The sequence below is a fragment of the Sander lucioperca genome, chromosome 1 (assembly GCF_008315115.2).
Source record: "Sander lucioperca isolate FBNREF2018 chromosome 1, SLUC_FBN_1.2, whole genome shotgun sequence".
Lineage (NCBI taxonomy): Eukaryota > Metazoa > Chordata > Actinopteri > Perciformes > Percidae > Sander > Sander lucioperca.
In genome coordinates, this window is record NC_050173.1 from 20,686,751 (window position 1) to 20,708,553 (window position 21,803).

At 41.4% G+C, this 21,803-nt stretch overlaps 1 protein-coding gene across 3 annotated transcripts in view; it reads right to left on the bottom strand.

The window, feature by feature from the left end:
- Nucleotides 1-21,803, bottom strand: part of sema5a (sema domain, seven thrombospondin repeats (type 1 and type 1-like), transmembrane domain (TM) and short cytoplasmic domain, (semaphorin) 5A) — a 114,555-nt gene that overhangs the window by 48,872 nt on the left and 43,880 nt on the right. For all 3 annotated transcript variants that reach the window (XR_004897039.1, XR_004101977.2, XM_031282102.2), the window contains exons 5-9: nt 13,725-13,787; nt 10,539-10,637; nt 5,654-5,867; nt 4,058-4,343; nt 2,117-2,252 (exon numbers count right to left, since the gene is read on the bottom strand). Coding sequence is in view for 1 of the 3 variants with exons in the window: in XM_031282102.2 (XP_031137962.1) it covers nt 2,117-2,252; nt 4,058-4,343; nt 5,654-5,867; nt 10,539-10,637; nt 13,725-13,787 (798 nt within the window). In the remaining 2 variants the exon portion in view is untranslated. The remainder of the gene's footprint in view (nt 1-2,116; nt 2,253-4,057; nt 4,344-5,653; nt 5,868-10,538; nt 10,638-13,724; nt 13,788-21,803) is intronic.

Genomic DNA, 21,803 nt, shown 5'->3' on the forward strand with positions numbered 1-21,803 from the left:
ATGAATGTGATTGTACAGTAAGCAGTTGCAGCGTGACAGAAAACCTATACAACATAGAGACGGTATTAGCTCCAAACGCCCAACGAACATGACTCATAGGCTGAATAAACCCAGCAGGATCAATCCCTGAGGTTCAAATAAATGGGGGGATTTTCTCTGCAGACAGATGGGGAATTAAGCTCTCAATCAATGACCAATGTTTATGTGTTGAGTGATGAGTTCACAGTGATAATTATCCCTATTTGGCAGCAACGAAGAAACCTCTACTTTTGTGGGCGTATTTGTGTGCATTAGATATGTATGTGGCTGGTGGCTTTAGGTGCTGGTCTCCCTATGTTGGATGTGTGTAGGTGTGTGTGCACAAAGGGCGAAAATAAAAAAAACGGGCAGGCCATAAATCCTCTGCTCGTAAATCTTACCCTCCAACATTGACAAATGCTTGATGAAGATGTCACTGAAACCTAGATAAAGTGTGCATCGGGCCAGCGGTGAGGAGCAGCTATTGTGCCTTAGCTTAAGTGGAGAGATGCAGATGGAGAGGAAAAACTGATCCTGGTTTATCCTTGAGGAACACAGCCTCATAAAAGATTATGGTATATATAAACCTCTATGTGGTGTACCAACAGTATGCTGAGCAGAATAAATCGGTGGTCAGCACTAGCCATATAGAGAAAATTGGTTTTCTTGAAGGTAAGTGAATTTCCGACATGTAGATATATGAACGCATGACGGCAATGAGACACTTTCTAAGTTACAGATCCATGTGTATGTGCTTAGTAAACTGTCAGAGCTAGCACCTTTTCTGCATGAACATTTCATCCACTATTTTCTGCATTAGCATGTCATAACAGATAATGTGTGTGTGACTTCTTGATAGCAGCCATCGCGAATGCACACGCAGCTGCTGGCTTGACGGAAACATGATCGTGGGCCCGTGATGGGAAACGTGTGGAAGTGAAGTGTGTGTCACCCACTGGCAGCCGGACCTCAGAAGGGAATTCAACCACTCATAGAGAGGTGGACTAGCTTCCTTACTATCTGCTAAGCCCGCAACAACTGAGAGCCAACTTCAGCTAATAAAACATTCCCTCTGTGTCATCAGTATCAAGCAGCGCTGAAAATCGGAATAAGGTGTGCTGCTTGGTTTGCCCCTCCCAGATTTAGGACAGAGTATAAACATAAAGTGCCGCTTGTGCAAAACAAGGACAGTTTATTAGAAAGGGACTACAGTTCACAAAATGAGGCCATGAAACATCTTAAAGGAGTGATTGTGCCATTTTAAAAATCGCTGGATTTTATAACGAGCGGTCGTAATGTGTCCGTTCATAAGTAGAGAGAGGGATGACTGATAGAGGGAGGAAATTAATTAGAGTGAAGAGCTTGCTGGGACTCGACTCTGAGGCAGGCTCATCAGGGTGAACACACATACACATCACATGCATAAATTTCTTTAGGCAGGCACCCAGACACACATATTGTTTGGCTTCGTTGGCAGTGTGTTGGGACTAAATGACCTCAAGCATGAACAAATGATCATTAAGAATTAGCTCACACTTCATAAACTGCCTTAGTGAATGTGTTTTTAGCCATGCTAGCGGCACAACTGTAGTGATGCCAATTTCGGGCTGTTGGTCGGTCCAAAACTTTGGTCAAGACTGAAATATCTTAGTACAGACACTGATGGTCCCCAGAGGATGAATCTGTCTGTCTTTAGAGATCCCTGACTTTTCCTCTAGCGGAAACTCAGATGTGAAATGTAAAACATGAAATGACATCTACTGTATGGGATGGATTGCCATAAAATTTGGTACATATATTCATGTCCCCCTCAGGGTGGATCAGAGTAACAAAATGTGTTTGTCCAGCACTTTGGTAGGCCATTCCCATCAGTCTCAGCTGTACTCTGTGTTTAGTGCTAACTGGTAAACATTATACCTTGCAAACACCAGTATGTTGTCATTTTCAGCATGTTAGCATGTTTAGCTCAAAGCACTGCACTACCTCACAGAGCCACTAGCATGGTTGTACAATATTTGTCTTGTTTAAGTGTTTGTGGTGTTCCTCTGCTGTTTATTAAAAAAAAACAGGCCAGGGCTGTATACAGTAGTTTTGTTACCTGAAAGTCTGGGTTAGGGTTGGGGTAGGGCAGCCACGCTGACCGTGAGTTCTCCTGGTACTTGAAGGGCCCGTTGAAAACCTGTGATATGGCACTGAGATTGAAGGCACACACCGCAGACGCAGCAATGCTGTTTCTGTATGTCAGGAACAGAAATAAAGGGAAGAGAGACCCAACAAAGGGGGTGAAAGGACGAAAAGGATGATAGAGGGAGAAACAGAGGAAAGTATTGGATGAAAGGAATTTAAAAAAGCACACCATACCACTCGTAGAAAACTGCTCAGATTTTGTTGTAAAGCTGACCTCTGTGTGTTTGTATTGCTCTCAGCCACCAATACAAATCAAACAATGGACAGACAGACGCAGACGCCAGCGTAAGTGATCGTCATCATTGGAATATAAATCCAGCAACAGGACACAATTAAGCTGTCTGATTAACTGTACAGATTTCTGGGCTGAAATACAGCTTTGACTTTTCAAGCTGTCAGTTTCAACAAGTACGGGTCTCCTCCCTCAGACGAGAGAGTAAAGAATGAGAGTATTAACTCTCAACTTAAACTGAGAGTCTTGGGCGATGTGAATTATAATCCAATGCGGCTGTTCATTAAACTCTGTGCCTACAGGGGGAAATGTTTCCAATACCCTTCAAAAGACTTCTTTTTCAGCAATGTAAAGGCATTGACCATAAAGAATAGATTACTCAGCTTTTAGTAATGGTCTGTGCGTGTGCGCGTGTGTGTTTGTGAGTATGAGAAAGTAAAAAAAAAAAAAAAAAAGATAGAGGAAAGGGTGTTTGTGAAAATAGAAAATAATAGTTTTCATCCATGGATGCATCCCATCTCTTACATCCCCCATGTGCAAGATACAGTGTACACTTTAATAGTGATGATATGCTGCCATTTGAATTTCAGATGGTACTAGCAGAAGCGATCCTGTTTTTAGCTGGTTTGAGTGTTTCTACTGGAAATTCAATTTAAGATGCACATGGCCATGTAAACATTGCTGTCATATATCACTAAATTTTATATGCTCAGTGTGCATGCTACAAAAAGGTCACATGCTAAGTTAATGCAATCAAAGTTTGTTTGTTTACACAACTGACAATGTGATGCCGAACACACTGTGAATTATACATGAAGCTCTTCTGTGGGTGCATTTAAAACAACAAAGAATGAAAGAAAATTGATGAAAAAATTATATAAATTGGCATTTTCATCCGATATCAGCGTGCTGTGAGCTGGATCTCACTTTGGTTCATCCTTCACAATGCAAAGTATACAGACTGACAAATATACCAGTGGAACTGGAATGATTGTGGAAAATAACTTTAAAAGCTCTAAACTTCTAACGACTTGATAATTGACTTAATCTGATTATTTACAAAGGGTTGATTTTGTTTAAAGAAATTGTATGCAAATAAAGATGCAACATAAAACATAATATCCTTATTGTGCTTTATTTTGCATCTTTATTTCAGGAAATAGAGAACAATTTGTGAAAATCACTCAGGGTGGAAAAGAAAAGAAATTCATCAACACACAAATTTTGTAGATGCAAATTTCAAAGGGTTCTTGTTTTAAAAACGTCAGCTGGAAAAAGTCAGCTCACGTTAGCTTCATTTGCTAACTAACTACAGCTGATCAAATCTGCTGGGTTCAGGTGTCATTTCAGCCAGTAGAATAGACGGTCACTAGCTAGATATGAGAAGCTACTTTTGTCTATCTCTATCTAAAATTAATTACTAAGAATGTTTGTCACCATTATTATTGTAAACGTAATTTGTTGTGCGAGAAGGTGTAGCAACAATAACTAAGGGGGCCTGTGTTTAGATAATGGCCAATTGTGGATTTAAATGCTATTTTCATACATTGTGTCAGTATAGTATGAAGAGTGTAATGAATTTGTGTTTATTATACATTTGTAAAATCTCATGTTACTCACACGTTGGTAGTGAAAATGCCGTAGAGCAGCTCCAGCTCAGGCAGGTAAAACGTTCCCTGCAGCTCGTTGTAGTTGAAGGGGATTTCCCCCGGTCGAGAGCAGTTCAGCCTGGCCTTCATAAAGGTGGTCCACGTGTCCTCCAGGAGGAAGCGACCGCCGATGTCATTCTTACATACACGCCCTGCGCGGGAAAATACCGTCCGGCCACAGTCATGCTCCACTGCGTTTTCCCGGAAGAAGAAGTAGGTGAAGTTGCCGATATCGTAGGAGGAGACAAAGTTTGGTTCTGTTGAAGGAGAGGTGGCAAGAGACGAGGGAAATAAGTGTCACTAAGAAGACACAGAAAGAAAAAAATGCAGAGAGCTAAGAGAAAGATGAAGTGCAGAGAGAGGAAGAAGAAATACCGAAAAAAAAAACCCAATATAGCTGTGGGAGTAAGAGAGAGTGGGAGAGCGAATGGGTATGTGCTATGACTGATTGACTCGCAGTGTGTGTGAGCGTGAAGCCCACACAACAGCAGGTGATTAGGATTAATAACTACAGGCCATGTTATTAATAGCGTTGTGTTGTAATAAGAAAACTCATTTTTCACTCCCCTAACCTAAAGGTTAGAATGAGAAATGACCACAACAGGTGTAGCGTAATAGCTCTCACCCTATCTGAAACACGCGACCTCCATGACACTGTCACAGCTAAGGCCTTCATCTTTATGTATGACATTATTAGATCTAAACTGCACACTTTATTCTCGCTGACAGAGATTTAATTCACCTTTAAATGAAAGTGTCCCCCACCCTCCTCATTTCACCCCTCCTCTCCTCTGCACCTTTGGAGGGCAGTGCAGGGGGAGACAGAGGGACAAAAATCAATCTGCCACAAAATTACTTATTAAACCTTATCCCAGAAGGTTGCTGCAAAGCAATGTATGTGGTGGCTTTTAATTTATTGTTTCAATGTAGCTTAAATGGGAATCAGATAAAAGTCACTTGCTGAAAATATACTGATTGACCTGCTCATCTGAAGGCTGGACACCTTAAGCTGTCTGAAGTTCTCCAATGTGCACTGAGGAGTGTTATGCTTGAAGTGCGTCTCTGAGGTGTCAGGGAAAAAGACATTGATTTCTGACGATCTCACAATTTCATGCCCCTCAAAGAAAGGGTGAGATAAATATAAAGATGTTCTAGTTGCTTAGTAACGTAATTGTTTTTACTGATAAAATGCAAAAAAACAATTATAAAGAGAGGATCCTGTTTTCCAGCATTCGCTACACTCCTTAGCTCACACAGTGGTGATTTGAGGCGGAATACAACCCTTCGTTCAACAGAGACAGATTCCTACTCCCATGCAATTTAAGTCAAGCATCTGCCATGCTTAAGTATCCTTGAGCAAAACACTGAATCTCCAAAAGCTGCAGTGCTGATGTTTAATAGCTGTGACAGGGGAAAGCAAAAAGACAATTTTCTCCTTCATTGTGTTTCTTTCTATTTAAAATTCCCATCTTTATGTAACTTTTAAAAAAAAAAATGTTTACACACATTTACATAAACAGTAATATCTCTATCTATATCTGGACTCTTAACTTTGTCACTCCCCTACCGTTCAGCCACTTGGAGTTGTACTGGGCAGTGCGCAGCGGTGGTAGGCCACCCAGGCTACGGTAGATGGCGGGGTCTCGCCCAGAGAAGTCCATGGCCGTGGCAGCGTAAAGCTCCCCGCTGGAGGTAATGAGGGCAGTGGAGTTGTGGAGCGGGTTGTAGGGACACCGAGCCATCCCGCTGATCTGATCGTGGATCTCTGTCAAATTTGTCAGCTGCAACACAGAAAAAGAAGAGGATGAATTAGTAAAAAAAGTTTATACTGGAAAGAGGAAGAATAGCCATTAACGGGGCGCAGATGTTGCCTAGATCCTACCAAGACAAAATGATTTTGATTGTTTGTAACAGGAGTAACCCTTGAGTTAAGAAACAAAAACAAAAACAATAAGATGGATTTTTCTAATAAATAAATTTAAAAAAACTGCCAAAAAACATAGGACAGAGTATCAAAGGGCAACATTAAAATGCAAATCAGAAGGGTCTGGTAATGTTTTGTTTGTTCCTGCTGATATGCAAATAAATGCGGACAGACTAAAAACAATACCCCATCTCATTATGTTTTGTTTGGTTTACATCTGCTGCGAAACACACACTACGATATATATATATATATATATATATATATATATATATATATATGAGCAAAACCTTCAGGAGCAGCAAACAGAATCAGAGAACGCATTTAGAATCATTAGCAGCATAAAACACACAAACAGAGCAGCTGCCTAAAGTCCAATGTCAACAAGCCACCTGTCAAGAGAGCAATACAATTACTAAAACAGGCTTCTTCAATCAAGTTACTCTTGGTTGCAGTGTTTTCTTGGTTTGGTTGATGATTCAACAGGACAACCAGCTGCTTGTCTGGTTAAAACATTAGTATACCACATCTTTGAGAAGCCTCTCTGAGTTTAAGAGAGTCTTGATGTGAGATGCAGTCTTCTCTCATATTCTGCCTTTAAATAGGAGGCCAAAATCCAACTCCCCACTTTAAAAAAATATTTTATAGCATGACCCTGGCTTACCAGGCTTACACACTGCGCTGGTTCCTATTCAATAAAAAAAAAACACACACAGGCCATAGCTCAGTGACTCAGCCTTGAATACCAAAAAAAGAGTAATGCATTTTTTAAATCCAAGATGTAATTATATTTTATGGTGCAAAAGTAAACAGTATAGGAGGATTAGATCATGGTTTGTGCTTCCATCCAAGTTCATCTAAATTCCTAAGGCAAAGTAAAAAGATTTAAAAAAATAAAAAAAAAATAAGATGCACTAATCTTTTGTTTTCAAATCCAAAAATAATAATTGAAATTACTCTATTTGCAATTACTTTCCTATCAATCAGGGCTTCACATTTTTGACTCCTCTGTGGTTGCAGAGGACCTACAGTTACACAGCACAGCAAAATTCACAGCTCAATCTCTCCTCACACATTTTGACTGAATAATCTGTGCATAACTCTTCCACTCGAGAGGCCAGACTCCATTCAGCGCATGTGTTGGGGGAAACAAGCCACTTCTTCAGCCAATTTTCTGGAGCCGGTCGATTTGGATCAAGGGTTTTGTTAACTCCTGCCACCTCTGCTACACCCAAACCACAACAAAACAGGGCAGCCCTGTCTGAGTTCTGCTGGCCTGAAATGAAAGCCTGCTATTGACGGAACTCATCCTGTGGGCCGGAATGGCTGTTTTTAGGTCAATTGGGTCATTTAGAAAAACAAGAGGACTAGTGATAAATAGATAGACTGCAGTGCATCCATTGCATTTTGAGGAAGTGGACTGAAAGTCTTCTCTATAGAGCTCCCAGCAGCTGTGCGAGTTGGACACTGAAGTGACTTTGAATGCCTCTAATAAGACTTTTTTAGAACAGCTCACAGATTAGACACTGTTGCGAGAGCCAGTTGGGTACTATGTATGGGGCTACTGAGACGCTGTTGTGACTGTTGAGGGAATTTTTAACTACCCACTATGACAGGAAATCTAGCCACAAGCTTTTTTCATCGTACAGGATTTTCATTGATATTCCACTGTGGATGCAAATGACATCCTAGCAGCTATTTGTCATGTGAGTGTGAACAGAAGGAAAGAGTTGTCACAATAAACTGTGGTTGGAAACGTCATGGAACGGAATATCTGATGACGCATTGGGGTCATTTTTGGAGTTATTACAGTAAATATATTACATATTGGACCTTTAAGTTAAAACACCATTATTGTCATCAACTTCTTCTGTCACATACTCAGCAATCACTGCTCGTTTGCAAATTCAATACAAAAAACAAAGTGTAAAAACGGCCAGTAGACTAGACTCCAGGTTATTTGGTGAGCTGGTAGATTTAGTTACCTTTGGTACCATTGGTACCATTTTTCAGTAAAATAATCTGTGAAGAGTGCAGTTTTTTTAAGTGGCACCCAGAAACTTCATTTTAGTATTGTCCTTATTCTGAAGTATAATGGAAAGACAGATGACATGATAAGATACAGTAATATTTGACTTAAACTTGTGTTTGTAGGCTTTGCTTTTTTCTTTCTACTATAAGCAAAAATTTGCTCTTTTTATGTTTTTAGTTAAAGACATCGTCTTGCTGCTATTGTCATTATACCCATCATCAGTGTCATCATCAGTGGCAGCATGGGTAAAAGTCAGAGAAATTAACAGCTGTTTAATCTATAACCTCTGAGCACTTATTAAACTAATAGAATATTCTGCTCCTTCTCTGTTCATCCATCACCGCTGATAGTAAATCTGTCTGAGCGTGATTCCATTGCTGTTGCTGTGTGCTCGACCAGTGTTTCACATTAACGGATGTTCAGTGGGTAAATATGACAGCGCCTGATGAAATACTGCTATAATAATGTCATGACATTTCAACTATATGTATTTTCTCAGCGGCAAACAGTCATTATGAGCCTGTGACCTTTGGGTGCAGTGCTTTTGGACCAAAACAAATGTCATCATAATAGTAAACTCCTGCCGCCTCCTCCACTGAAATCCCACAGAAGGAGACACAGGTATTTGATATGGTTGAAGGTAAGCACAATAGGCTGACATTTTAAATGTTGGTCTATACTTAATTTTAGTGAGCATTTGTCAGTAACAATATTGGACGAAAAAGACACTTCAGTTACCGAGAAACATGGTTATTAGCACTGTACGCTGTTGTAATAAAAATGAGGGGTAGCAAACTGGTGGTTGATACAGACACAAAACAAATCTTGTGTTGGCCTCACTGTTCCACAAGCCTGCTGAAATTTAAACTGAAAATTCTGACTAAACATCACATTAAAACATGGGATTAAGAGAAGGAATTTGTAGAATCATGACAGAGAGAGGGGTGTACCGTCACACTAAGTCAAACAGCCTACATAAGAAGAAAAGACATGATTTGATTCAAAGAATAAAAGCTAATTACCAATGAATCATGAAGAAGGGCAAAGCAGCACAGATGAGACAAAGACATATTTACTTGTGTCTGCAATACTTATCAGGAGTAATGAGCTTAAGGCAATATTTTGATTACGCCATTTAACAAGTTTGAGGAAACACAACTTCTTAAATAACCAAGCTTAATAGGATTCATCTTATAATTGGTCTACATCCCTGACTGCACAACAGAGGAGGCGAGAACAGCCAAACAAGCTCATACAGTAAATCCTGTGATATTAGGATCACGACTCCATCACATCTTGATTAAATGTGTTAATCAACCTTGGCCCTTTCTGTTGACATTGTTAGTTTGATCAATAACACTTCAATTCATATTTGCAAAGTTATTGAAGGATAATGACTTATGAAGATGTGCTCATGGGGTAATAGGTGTTCCTTTAGAGATTTTCAGCACTGAAAAACAATGTGACACATATTACAGAAAAGGAAAAAGAACTGAGCAACTATGGCTGCTGTCAACTTCCACTCTGCACTGCAACATGGATGGGAGACTCCTGAGGGACCGGAAAGTGCAAAAAGTGAGTTACTAGTGAGCCTACTTCACTGACAAAGACAGTTGAATGTGTCAGAATGGACTTGGTTTTACCTTATTAGCTGTTTCTTTGTCACTTCTATTTCGTTTTTAAAACCTTTCTACAATTCTATCTCAGAATTTTCCATTAAATTCTTTAAAGCAACACGATTTTGCAAAACAGCAACCATTGTGGCCACAAGTGATTGATTATCATGGGATTATGGGATAATGGTGAATTTTGTAGTGTTTTTGTATTGTACAGTAGCACAAATACAGAAGAGTATTCAAGTCAGTAAAATTATATCTGTTCTACATGAATGTCTTTCTAGCTGACATTAGCTAACATTAGCTACTGGTCGTACCACACCAAGTAAGGCTGTATGGGCAAAACCTGTGTGCACTGAACAGAGAAAGGCTGCCTTTTATTGCTCATGGATCAGCCTTTTCCGTTTTACTTGGAAGAATGTGTAATTACTGTGTGTCTTACTTTGATGTTTAATTAACCAACCCTGTTCAGTGTTGGGTTGGAAAACCTTTGGTTAATAAAGAAGAAATAGCACAATGTGGTACACAGACAAAAAATGACAAATTCCAAATTAATTTTGACATAAAAAAATAAAAAACAACAGTTAAACCAACAGTCAGTGTGGTTTATTGAAGATTGCATTGTAATAATAGCTTGCTAGGCCAGCAGCTAACATGCTAGCAGATTAGCTTGCTAGCGGTAGTGCTAGCTCAACATACGCCTCTGGTTTGTGACCGTCCCCAACATTCATATGCAAAATGCCTTGCTGACTTTACTTGGATCAGACAAAGGAGTTTACATGGTCATTTAAATAGAATCAGAAGCCTTAATATGGTTACGAATATTGGCCTTAATGTGAACCTGGTTAAACAAAAGTAGCAGAAACTGTGATGCTCGTACCGTTCGGTTGGTGCAGATGGGGGTGAAGGCGTTGGTTCCACAGGTGAACAACCTGTTCCCATTCACCAACAGCACCCTGATGTAGTTCTGGCACTCCTCCTGTGGAAACACACCAGCAAACAGCAGTGCCGTTATCTTTATATTGACAACAGCAGCATTAGGCAGAGAGACAAAATTACACTTTAAACCAATAAATGAGACAAACACCCAAAACCGCGGGAAGGCTACTCTAAAACGTGGCCAAGCTTGACAGAGTCGAATCAAGGCTAATGCCCACACGGCTTAGCCCTGTCACATCTTAATTTAACAGGGACCAGATAGAAGGATCTGACTGAGGTGGAGAACAGATAAATGCAACAGGCTTGGGAGAGGACCACTCAGGATTGGTTTAGGAAATTGCCTTGGCTTTGTTGACTGGTCAAAAAGTGAAATGAAAGTATAGCCCCTCATATGCTTCATTAAAGCATGTTTCTTTTTAGGCTGCTCTACATTAATCAATTCAATCCCCTTTCTCTCTCAATTATAGTGAAGTACAGGTTCACCACTCTTTTCTTAGCTCGCTCCTCCTGAGGTTTTTGCCTGGGTTTCTAGCAAACCACTCAGCACTTGGTTAAAAGTGTGCGACAAATAAAGCGGGACAGACGTGGTGAATGATTGATTGAATGATTGATTGCAGCTGAACGTCATGAACTCTCGACATTGCCGTAGGGCTTTCATGCAGGTTTACTGGGGATGTCCATCAACAAAACAACAGCAGTCAGTATTCTTGACAGAGAATGGCATTTGCTTTTGTCCTAGGACAAGGTAATAAACTCATAGGGTCCCCTCCATCTGAAAGGGGCCATGGCTGGATTGGGACCCTCGTAGAAATGTAAAACCTTGTAAATCTGCTAGTGTCTTAGACACTTAAGGTGCCCAGGGCAACACCCCCAAACGCCACCACCACCCTCTCAAGGGTCTGATTTAAGAGTGGAGGGCACCGTAGGAGAGATGGAGGGAGTAAGGGCTTTTATTTCCCCCTATCAACATGAAGGTTGACTCATAAAACAACTCGTTTCCTGGTGCTAAGCACAGCCAAAGTATGTGTGTATGTCTTCATATGTGTGCCTGTTCAAAACAGTGTGTTTGTAGTAAAACTTGTTATGTATGCCTATATATCTTTACTGATTGTGCAGCTCGTTGTGAACTGTATGCTTGTGTATATGTGTGCGCATGGATGCAGGAGTGGGTTGTGTGGCGTCTGCATAATTGAATTCTTCTCTGCTGTTTGTTTCTACAGTAAATAACAGCGTATTTAATATTTGCCCAGCCTAACCGTCTTGACTTGTTTTCAAAAACTTCCTGACAAATGTTCCACGTCTGTACTGTAATACAGAGGCTGTTATGCTTGGCTCTCGCATTATAAAACAAAGCAGAGGCAGCAATCAAGTCCTGTCAAGTCAATTCAACTCTCCTTTCTTCTCCCGGTTGAAATAAATCAAATACACAAGAGAAGAGCGGACGCGTGCATTAAAAAGAAAAAAATACAATCACTTGTAAATTCACTCAAAGCACAGGCACGGTATCTGTGTAATAGCTTAAGCGATGGTATATTGCTGCGCGCTGAGTTAGGTAATAAACCATCGAAAGCCCTGTCAACTGCCGGAGAATGAAGTCTTTTAATGCTATTCTTAGTGTACATTACGGGAGCTGATTCTCAGAAGGGAACATTGAGCAAAACAATTTGACTCTGGGAAACAACAGTGACTCTCAAGGACTGAGGTAGCTTTGGTCTGTAATTCACAACAGCTATCTTGTGCTGGCCAGCCCGTGCATGCCTATTATGGGTTCCTAACCACCTTTCACAGGAGGATAAATACACAGCGGTGCACACACACACACACACACACACACACACACACACACACACACACACACAGGGATCAGGGCTGGGTAGTTCATCTACAAGTCAAGTTCAGCTCTAAACCAGCTGTTTTGTAGACAGGGGTATGGGGTAACCGCATAGAAAAACATACACTTCTGCACAAAAAGAACCTACAAAAAACAATAGGAACTCCCTTTATGCAAGGCCTATAAATAACAGTTTGGCTGTTGTTGGGAAAGCTTTTGACTTTACAACTTGATTTATATCTATTTTGAGGACAATCACACGTACAAAGCAGGGATTCCCACTGAGTCGAAATGTTAACGCCGGCTGAAGAATTCCATGTTGCTTTACAGCTTCAATATGTTTCATGCTGTTTTGAAGCCTGCAGCTTTGCAATTTAGAAAATCGTTTAGCAGTGGTGGAGGTTTCTTTTTAAATTAGTAGTTTATACTGTTGTTAAAAGGGAACTTTTACACATCAATATCAATTTATTAGTCGTCTTCCCGGGCTCTGGAGGGAGCTTCATCCAATCTGAGAAAACAACCCTTGTGATGTCATCAGGGTTACAACATGTTGGGTTTGGCTTGGAGATTATATTTTTAGCCATGTTAGCATCATGGCTAGAGGAATGGCAATGTCGCTGGCTGATTTGGTCAATCCCCTGACTCCTTTGAAGATATGAAGTTGTCCATTACTTTGGTTTATGACCAAATACCTTCAAAACCTATTACATTCCCATCATCCTTGCTGTACTTTGTGTTTAGCGCTAAGTAGCAAATATTAGCTTGCTACACGCTAAACAAAGGTGAATGGTGAACATGGAAAAAATTATACATAAATATCAGCTTGTGAGCATTGTCATTGTAAGCATGTTAGCATGCTGATGTTAGCATTTAGCTCAAGGCACTGCTGTGCAGCCTCATAGAGCCGGAAGCATGTCTGATGCTTGCATCACAAACAGGTTGCAGAGTTTGAAATATGTTAGCATTTACCAGACATAGAGGACGTCAACAAAACAAAGAGTTGTTATTGAGTTGCATTATGGGAAGTGTAGGATCTAGGCTTTTTGTCCCTCACACATCCAAAAACTTAAAGGGATACTAAATTGCTGGAATATACACCTTTAAATGTCTTGATTAAAACCAATTGGTTCAGTTAGCTTCAAAATAGCAACCATGAACCTAATTCATGAAGTGCACCTTTTGCTGAGGACAAGATATTTTCTGCTAAATCAACACAGGAACTTGTTTTTTTCAAGTGTCTGACAAAGCAATATAACAGTGTGACATTTGAAATGCTCAGGCATCACTTAAACTTACCTCAGACTTTCCACGGCTGAAGCAGGCTCCCTTGGTGAACTCATCGCAGTGCCACTCAGCCTCCTGTGGAAAGAGAGAAAAGAATTATGAGGCTCAAAAAGAAGCAACCATCAGAAACATTTGGTGCCATGTCATCATGAACCACTTTGAAAACCTCTCAGGGAACCAAATCAAAACTAAAAGGCTAAATTTCAACATTTTTGAAGTCAATTTGATGTCTGGTGACGTTGTCTGAGATAGCAGAGACAATAAAAATGCCAGAGAAGACATGAACACACAGTCACAAATAGAAAACTATACTGCGATGACTTAGATACGCTGGCTGAAGCACTCATTTCTGTGTGCTGACTATTCTTTGACTTGAGTGGGAGGAATAGATTAAAACAGAAGCCAACAGTAAATTAATCTGACATTACATCGTCACTGTACTCTCAATACCACATATAGACACTCACATATACACACTTACAGTATACACAAGTTTATAAGCCATATTAAATACAGACGCAGAATCCAATTCAAATCCAATTAATGTGCATTCCAAGCAGAGACTTCAAGAAACAAGTCTTGTTTGTGCAGAGCTGAATGCCCGATTTGATTTATGTGTGAGGAAAAAGGAGGCATCTTTAAGACGTAACACGCAAGTCCCTAGAGTAGGATGTCAACGTGATTTACATGTGAGGAAGAAACAGAGAGACGCTTTTTACATTTTACTACAGGAGGGAGAGGAATAAGGAGATAAAACGTTGACTCGTCTCCTCCGAGGGTGAAGACACCAGCGTGCTCCAATTTCTACCGTTTAATTTCAGCGTGACCTCTGGGGGGGCTTTCTCATTGATAAAAGTTCTCTATTCATGAAATGAGTGTTGGCCTCAGGACAGCACTGGGCCACTAAGACACTCACGCTCGTGACAGGCAGAATTAGCAGTCACTGCCACCAGGCAGTTAGAGGAATATTTAACAGAAAAATTGGCTGGCGCAATAATACGCTTAACGCCAAGTCACGAAAAGTCCCCAAAAGTAAAACTTTCAACTTCTTTTTTTGGCCAAAAAGACAGGAGTTTCCTGCATTCATAACCTGGCTAGTGGCCAGAGGCACAATAGTTCACTCTCTGTGGGAATATGGTAAATATCGCTAACTGAAAGAGAATATTAGATTTCACCTTGGTATCAGGAAGATTTTATTGCCGGACAAGAGGGGAAACGAAAGCTAAGACCCCCTCAGCACTTCTCAGACAACTTCTTTTATTTCCTATTTGAGAAGGCTCTGGGAGTTTGCGTGTTTTATGACAAGGCCTTTGGTTTCCGCCTCACTGGCCTTTGGGAGGTGTAGAAACACCCGTAGGGGCACACTCACACATACATGCACACATAGGCAGTAACAGGAGGGAGCTTAGAGAGAAGAGAGAGCTCAGGGTATGGGGTCCTATTCAGGGAGGATGAGATATGGAGTATTAATGTGAGCTGGCTTCTCTCTCACTCTGTGTGTGTGTGTGTGTGTGTGTGTGTGTGTGTGTGTGTGTGTGTGTGTGTGTGTGTGTGTGTGTGTGTGTGTGTCAGTTCACATTCCAGCCCAAAGCTGGCTATTCTGGGGTCCGTGCAGCCACCACAGACACAAACCACACACATCAGCACAAGCAGCACAGCCTGCACACACAGCACCACAGCATGTCCCAGCTGAATTGAATGTAGGTGCTGAAAAGTGCTTTCACTAATCGCAGGGGAGGAGGGGGGGTGGGGGGGGTTTGGGGGGAGAAAACCTGTTAATGGCCCGAAACCTTACCTACTCATATTCAGGGTAAAAATCAATCATAATACAATGCAAAATCACAACTTGAGATCACATTAATGGGAGCAAATTGGTTGCTTTTATCATTACGGGGTGATTAAGTAATTTATCATCATCTGAAATAGTTCAAAGCAGATTTTCAGAGTAGTATATATTCCTCATTACATCTTTAACATCAACTTCATGACTGCTAAAAAGGGTGATGTTCGTAAGCCTTCAAGAGGGAGATATACTGGCATCATTGACCACTAAAGCCACCCTTTCTGATGCCCTGCCTCAAATGGCCCAGAGTAAAGAACAGAATCCCAGCCATGCAGTCGGCGAGTGCCAGCGTTATTAAGAAACATTAAAAGCTCATTAACATGCTTTTGTTCAGCCACTGTGCTGATTTATGTGTCTTAATCTGAAATATGTCTGGAATGCACTGTTGTTAAATAATAATTATTGGCTTTATCAGAGGAAGCTGTGTTACAAAGACAGCTTTCTGTGCTTTTGTCACCTAGAAGAAATCGAAATCGAGACTTATAGGGGAAACAAAGAAGATGAGGGAATAAGAGAGGACCCGGATTAAATTAAGTGAGCTGAGCATGGTGGTGAATTGGCCCAAAAGAAAAATAAATATCCATCATGGCACTGTAATCATCTCTGGAGAAAAGCAACCATTGGGTATTGCAGAAAGGGAAGCGATATACAGATGTTAAAGGATAATTATAGTTTATTACAGCTATTTCTTTTTATCATTTTCATTGGGTATGATAACATTGTACTCAACAAATTAAGTAAATGGGAAAGATTTGGGAACAACTGAGATCACTACAACAACAAACATGGACAATCAGATTATCAGACAAAAATGTATCCAGATTGTCTTCCCTCATCGAAGGTACAACTATGATAAGTACAACAGATCAACGTTAAACCAGGAAATCAGTCTGTAAACTGCAAGCCCCAAGAATCGAGTAGCATGTTGTTGCAATAGAGGAAGCTGCAGTTTCAAGACCACATTTCTAAGAACCTAGTTTTCGGATAGATGCTAGAATTCAGTTATGCTAACCCTAACCTCGCTTTTAACCTAACCCTAACCTGTAAAAATGTGGTCCTATGACTGTGGTCCTGAAAATGTTAGCTTCCTCTATTGCAGGAACATAGCATAGCAAGAAACAGTGGTGGGCTTAAAGCAATTTCTGTGTAGTGGCTACACCTGGTGTTGCAGGTGCACACAGGCCGAAAAAGGCATTTTCCCATACACAACTAAACAAACAGCTGTATGGAATTATGAGCATCACAGAAATCCCTAAATAACTTTGAAAACCTAGAAACAGTCAATTCTAGCGGATCAGTTAAATATTTTTTGCCATCATGTATTGTGTATTATGTGTGCAGAAGCCAACAGGAAGTCAGTTGGCTCAGTGAGAGAAAGTCTCTAACACACATGCTCTAAAAATGGGCAATACCACCTGAAAATTGTTGGCTTTTCTATGCGGTGAGCAACTTTGAAAGAAGAGGCTGCCATCTTGGAAAGTAGTAGTTTGATTGCTCCTGCTTCTTTCCATGTTGGACTTCTTTTTGACAGTATTGCCAACCTACCAGATCTCAGCAATGACTTGGTGAGTACAGTCTTTTTATTACCAAAAGGTATGCTAGTCAAAACTACAAAAACAAGACCCTAGTTGCAACCAACTAGAATAATCCTTCAAGCTAAATAAGTGATTAGGATGCAGATAGAGAAAGGCAGAGGGAATTTGGCACAGTCGGTAGCAGTCATTTGTTGCTTCAGGGAAGCTGAAAAACAATTCCTAAGATGTTATGTTCTGTGTGTCCGCCCTCTCCTCTGTCCCCTGTAATGGGTGCAATCCTCAGAGATGAACCATTGTGCTCGGGCCTTTCGTCAGTCCTCACACTGAGGGGCTATTGTCACTACGAGGTGGGTTCAGGACAGATACCAAGGGAGAGAGTGGGCAGGGAGGGAGACAGTGGAGATGACAGAAAAAGGAAAATAAGGGACAAACAGAAAAAACAAACAAAGAGAAAACAGAGTCCAACTTAGGAGTCAGCCAGAACAAGGGAGACAGTGTGGGCAGAGTGAAGTAGTCAGTAAGACTGAGGAGAGAGTGAGGAGCTGAATTCCAAAACAGCACTTTTTCCAGACATGATACTGAATATATTTTTGCATAAAGAGGGTCCAGAGAACACACTCGCTGCTGACAGCTGTCCAGCTCTATGAAATGACTGGCTGTGTCTCATTATAAGGGGATGGCGGGTTGAGAGTGAGAGCTGGACAAATCCTGCTGGGGAAATCTAATCTGTTTTATGAATAGCTGATATTGCCTTTTGATGTGCTGGCACAATATTTACTATTCAGACTGATGTCTTCTGATGTAAGCTGCTGAAAGATTTACGCATAAAATTGGTCTTTATGCCACATCTCAGCTAGTCTATATCCATGACGTTCCACTTCCGGGATTGCTCTGGTGCCGCAGGAAATTCCTCCGGATGTATGTCTTTTCAGCCGATGTCCGTTTCCTTCCACTTTCTTTGTGTTGGAATTTTTAACTGGTTGCTTTACGAGGACTATGGTTAACTGCTCCTCAGATCTCTGCAGAGTAAATCCAGACAGCTAGCTAGACTATTTGTCTAATCTGAGTTTTCTGTTGCACAACTAAAACAACTTTTGAACATACACGTTCCACCAAAACAAGTTCCTTCCAGAGGCTATTTTGCAGAGGCACGGTTGCTCCGTGCGGAGCTTAGCGCCGCCCAAGACGATTGTGATTGGTTTAAAGAAATGCCAATAAACCACAGCATGTTTTTCTCCCATCCCCGAATGCTGTGTGGACTAGCCAGACCCTCCTCCGCAGCGCTGTGGAGGAAGGTCTGGCAAAGCGAGACTACGTCTCAGCTAGTGTGTAGTTCTGAGTCAATACATAAAATATATCATCATAACAGCATAAACAGGTAAGTCAGAGTTGTAGTGATATCACTGAATGTGCTGGTATTTGTATTTCCAATCCCACTGATGCATTTCACTCTATGCATGTAAATGGCCGAGTTAGTGGGTTCTAGTAATTGAATTAGCAATGCTTCCAGAGTTATGGAGGACAGTTTCTGTGAGCTACTGATTAGCAGGGCTAATTGTCTGTCTAACAAAGTGTAATTGCAAGAGGCAGGCCCATGAAATACAACATGTGTGACTGAAGAGAGCCTTTTGTTTTCTTTGGAGTACCCTTTCCTTCTTAATGACAAAACAATACGAGGGGAAGTGAAGAAAAACGGGGGCACAATATACATCTCAACACCATACAGTAACTGTTGCCAACGGAAGCTGTTATGGATAGTGTTTTCATGAGAGAGAGGCTGGAGTGAATATCCACTCTTTTTCTCCTCCTCTGGTGCTGTATCGAATGGTGAACAATGCCACTGATCCTCCTCATCCCAGTGCTTATCGACTAATTCTGTGCCACTGTTTCTGTTAAAACGTGGCCTGAATGTCTGCACCCTGTTTCGATTTAGGATGTTAACAGCGCGCTAATATTTGATTCTTACAGGTTTTTTTCCTTTTAATTTCTTCTTTCATTAGCACCTTTGCTTAGGATATTGTGAATTCAACAAGCCCTTATTGTGCCTGCAAATTAGACACTTTGGGTTTAAAGGCACTGACACACCAACCCGATTATTGGCAGTCGGACAGTCTGCCAGGTCGCTGACCCGAGTCCGCTCGGTGTGTTCCGTGGAGTCATCGGCGTTCATTTGGGCCAATTTGACTTGTTGAATCGGCCAGTGGGCAGTCGGACTCAATAACCAATTACCGGAAATGACGAGCAGGATGAGCGTGACGAATGCCTCTCAAAATCTGACGAATATCTTTTAAACTGACCTTTGTCAATCAGAAATGAAGATAGATTCCGCAACTGCATGGCCTATTTCTCGCTTAAAATGTTTTCAGAAACACGTTACGGTGAACTATTTTAGTAAAATATGAGATCGTATTCCGAACGAGCCGCCATTATGGTCTGGCTCTGAGCTCACGGGTAGACAAAAACACAAGGCTGAGTGGTACATCCAGCCGGTTTGGCCATTCATCTGCCCTGGTAGCACAATGGGAAATTAAACACAATGCAAATGCAGAAGGGCCGATTCATCAGTGTTTGTCCCCTCTGCAGTGGGCCATGGACGGTGGATAATGGCGATCCCAGCGTTGATTCGCTTTCCCAAAGTTGGCAGCAAAAAAGATCAGGGAGTTGTATGACGGTCAGAGGGGAAAGTAGTACAATACTGAACAGATGTGAGATATAAAGTGGGATTCACCTGTAGATAGAGGGAGGATATTGTGCTTTGTGGCTGCTGTTTTTATAGCTAAATCTTTGGCTGTGGTCGCTCTAAAAGTTACTTGTGCATGCTGCAGAGTTAAGTCCTTGTATTCTTTTTTCACTTCAGTTGCACAAGTTTGAAAGTGGAGCAAGGAGAAAAGTATCCACCTTTTGTTCTTGTCAGTGTTTTCCAGATCACTGAGGATGAGGGTAGAGGTTAACAGGGAGAGGAAGGCCTTTTCAGGCTGTCGAGACACTGCGGAAAAAAAGTGCCAGATATTAACTCCAATCAAGGCCATAGGGAGGGCTGACTCATGTTTCAAGTCCTGACTCCTCCCACTTCAGCCCCCGATTGCCATTCATGTCCGAGAACAGGCTAGCAAGTTCATGTAATGTGGAAGGTTTTCTCTTTATGATTCGGAAAGTGTCTTCCTGTCGGGTAAATAGTTCCTCTGACAAACCTGTACATCTTTCACAAGTGACTGAAGCCTTTCTACTCCCAGGACTCACTGAAGAGCAAATACAGGGAGGGACCTCGAAATGGGCAATGAAAGCGCAGAAGTTCTCAGATGGCTTGACATCAACTCTTTTAACAAAGGTCCCTTCTCTTTCCAACTTCTGATGTTCTTGGCTTTTTTCTATGTGTTATTACTTCCAAGCTAGGAGGGCATTTACTGAGGAGATTATGGCTGCGGGGCTCAGGCTTTATCGATCTCAGAGTCTCAACTCGATATGTGCAATAGAGCGGGTTAGACCAGCAGGGTTTAGCTACCACCCTAAGTGTCACTATTCTCTAAACCCTCCAACATACAATGGTAACACTACCAACTACTTATAGTTTATTTTCTGCCTTGCACAAAGCTTGAAAACATCATACAGCAAAAGAGCGTGGGATTCATTTTGCCTTCATGAAGCAAAAGCCATGGCTGTTGTTTTCATAAATGTTTCATGCATGCACATACAAGATGAGATCAGCCTGTCATCGATCATATGGTAATTATATCCATCTCTTTAGCGTATTATAGGCTGTTTGTATTACACCTGCTCTAAGCCTTTTGCTCTATCAACCCATACACAGCCTCCCTCTTAGCGCTGCCAGCCATGCAAGAACAAACCACTGCCACTGGGCATTATCTGATATGGCTGATACGTGGGGATGGGGTGAACTCACAAAGACAAGCGTAGGTGTAGCTTTTAGCTTATTTTCCTTTTGCAGGAAAGAAAAAAAGGAAAAAAAAGAACCTCATGCAACTATTTTGAACAGCGGTGCAACCGAAATAAAAACCCACTGAACTACTAACGACTGTTTGTGCTCAAACTTTCTTTGCTCACTCTGACACTCTCAGCACCATATTTCCTTGTAAATCTATTTCAACAATCGGCAATGCATGTGAGGTGAGTGGAGCAATGATGCCAAAAAGGATCAAGTTTTTCATATCCAACAACAATAAGTGTGACAAATATATGTATACCGAGCCACAGAGGCAACCAAATCTCTGTGCAATTAATCTCCTGTTTTTCTGCCAGGCTGAACATGAAGGAAGGACAGAAAAAGATGGCAGAGGGAGGTGAATAGAAGAATAGCACCTCAGCAGTTGAACTTAGCCTTCCCCTTGACTCTACAGCCCTGATCCAATCAAATGCAAAGCAGGCACTAGTGCACAGGTCATCTTGAATTGGCGCCAGGCCTTAGCAGGGATTACCAACTCCTATTCTCTTTAGAGAATATGTCTTGGAGATGAGGGGTTGATTGGGTCACTGGAATCTCCTGGCTGATTCTGCAGTGCCAGCCGAGCGCGGGATGAAATAAAAAAGGAGGGATGATTGGGTGCGTGAATGACACAGAGTATGTTTAAAAAGCATGTGTCCCAGTGAGCGGCAACTAAAGACCAGCTCTGCGTGAATCCTCGTCTATCTCCGTGGGGGGGTTTCTTTCCTCTGTCAGTGTGCTGTCTCACTGCTCTCTCATTCCTTTGTGTGTGC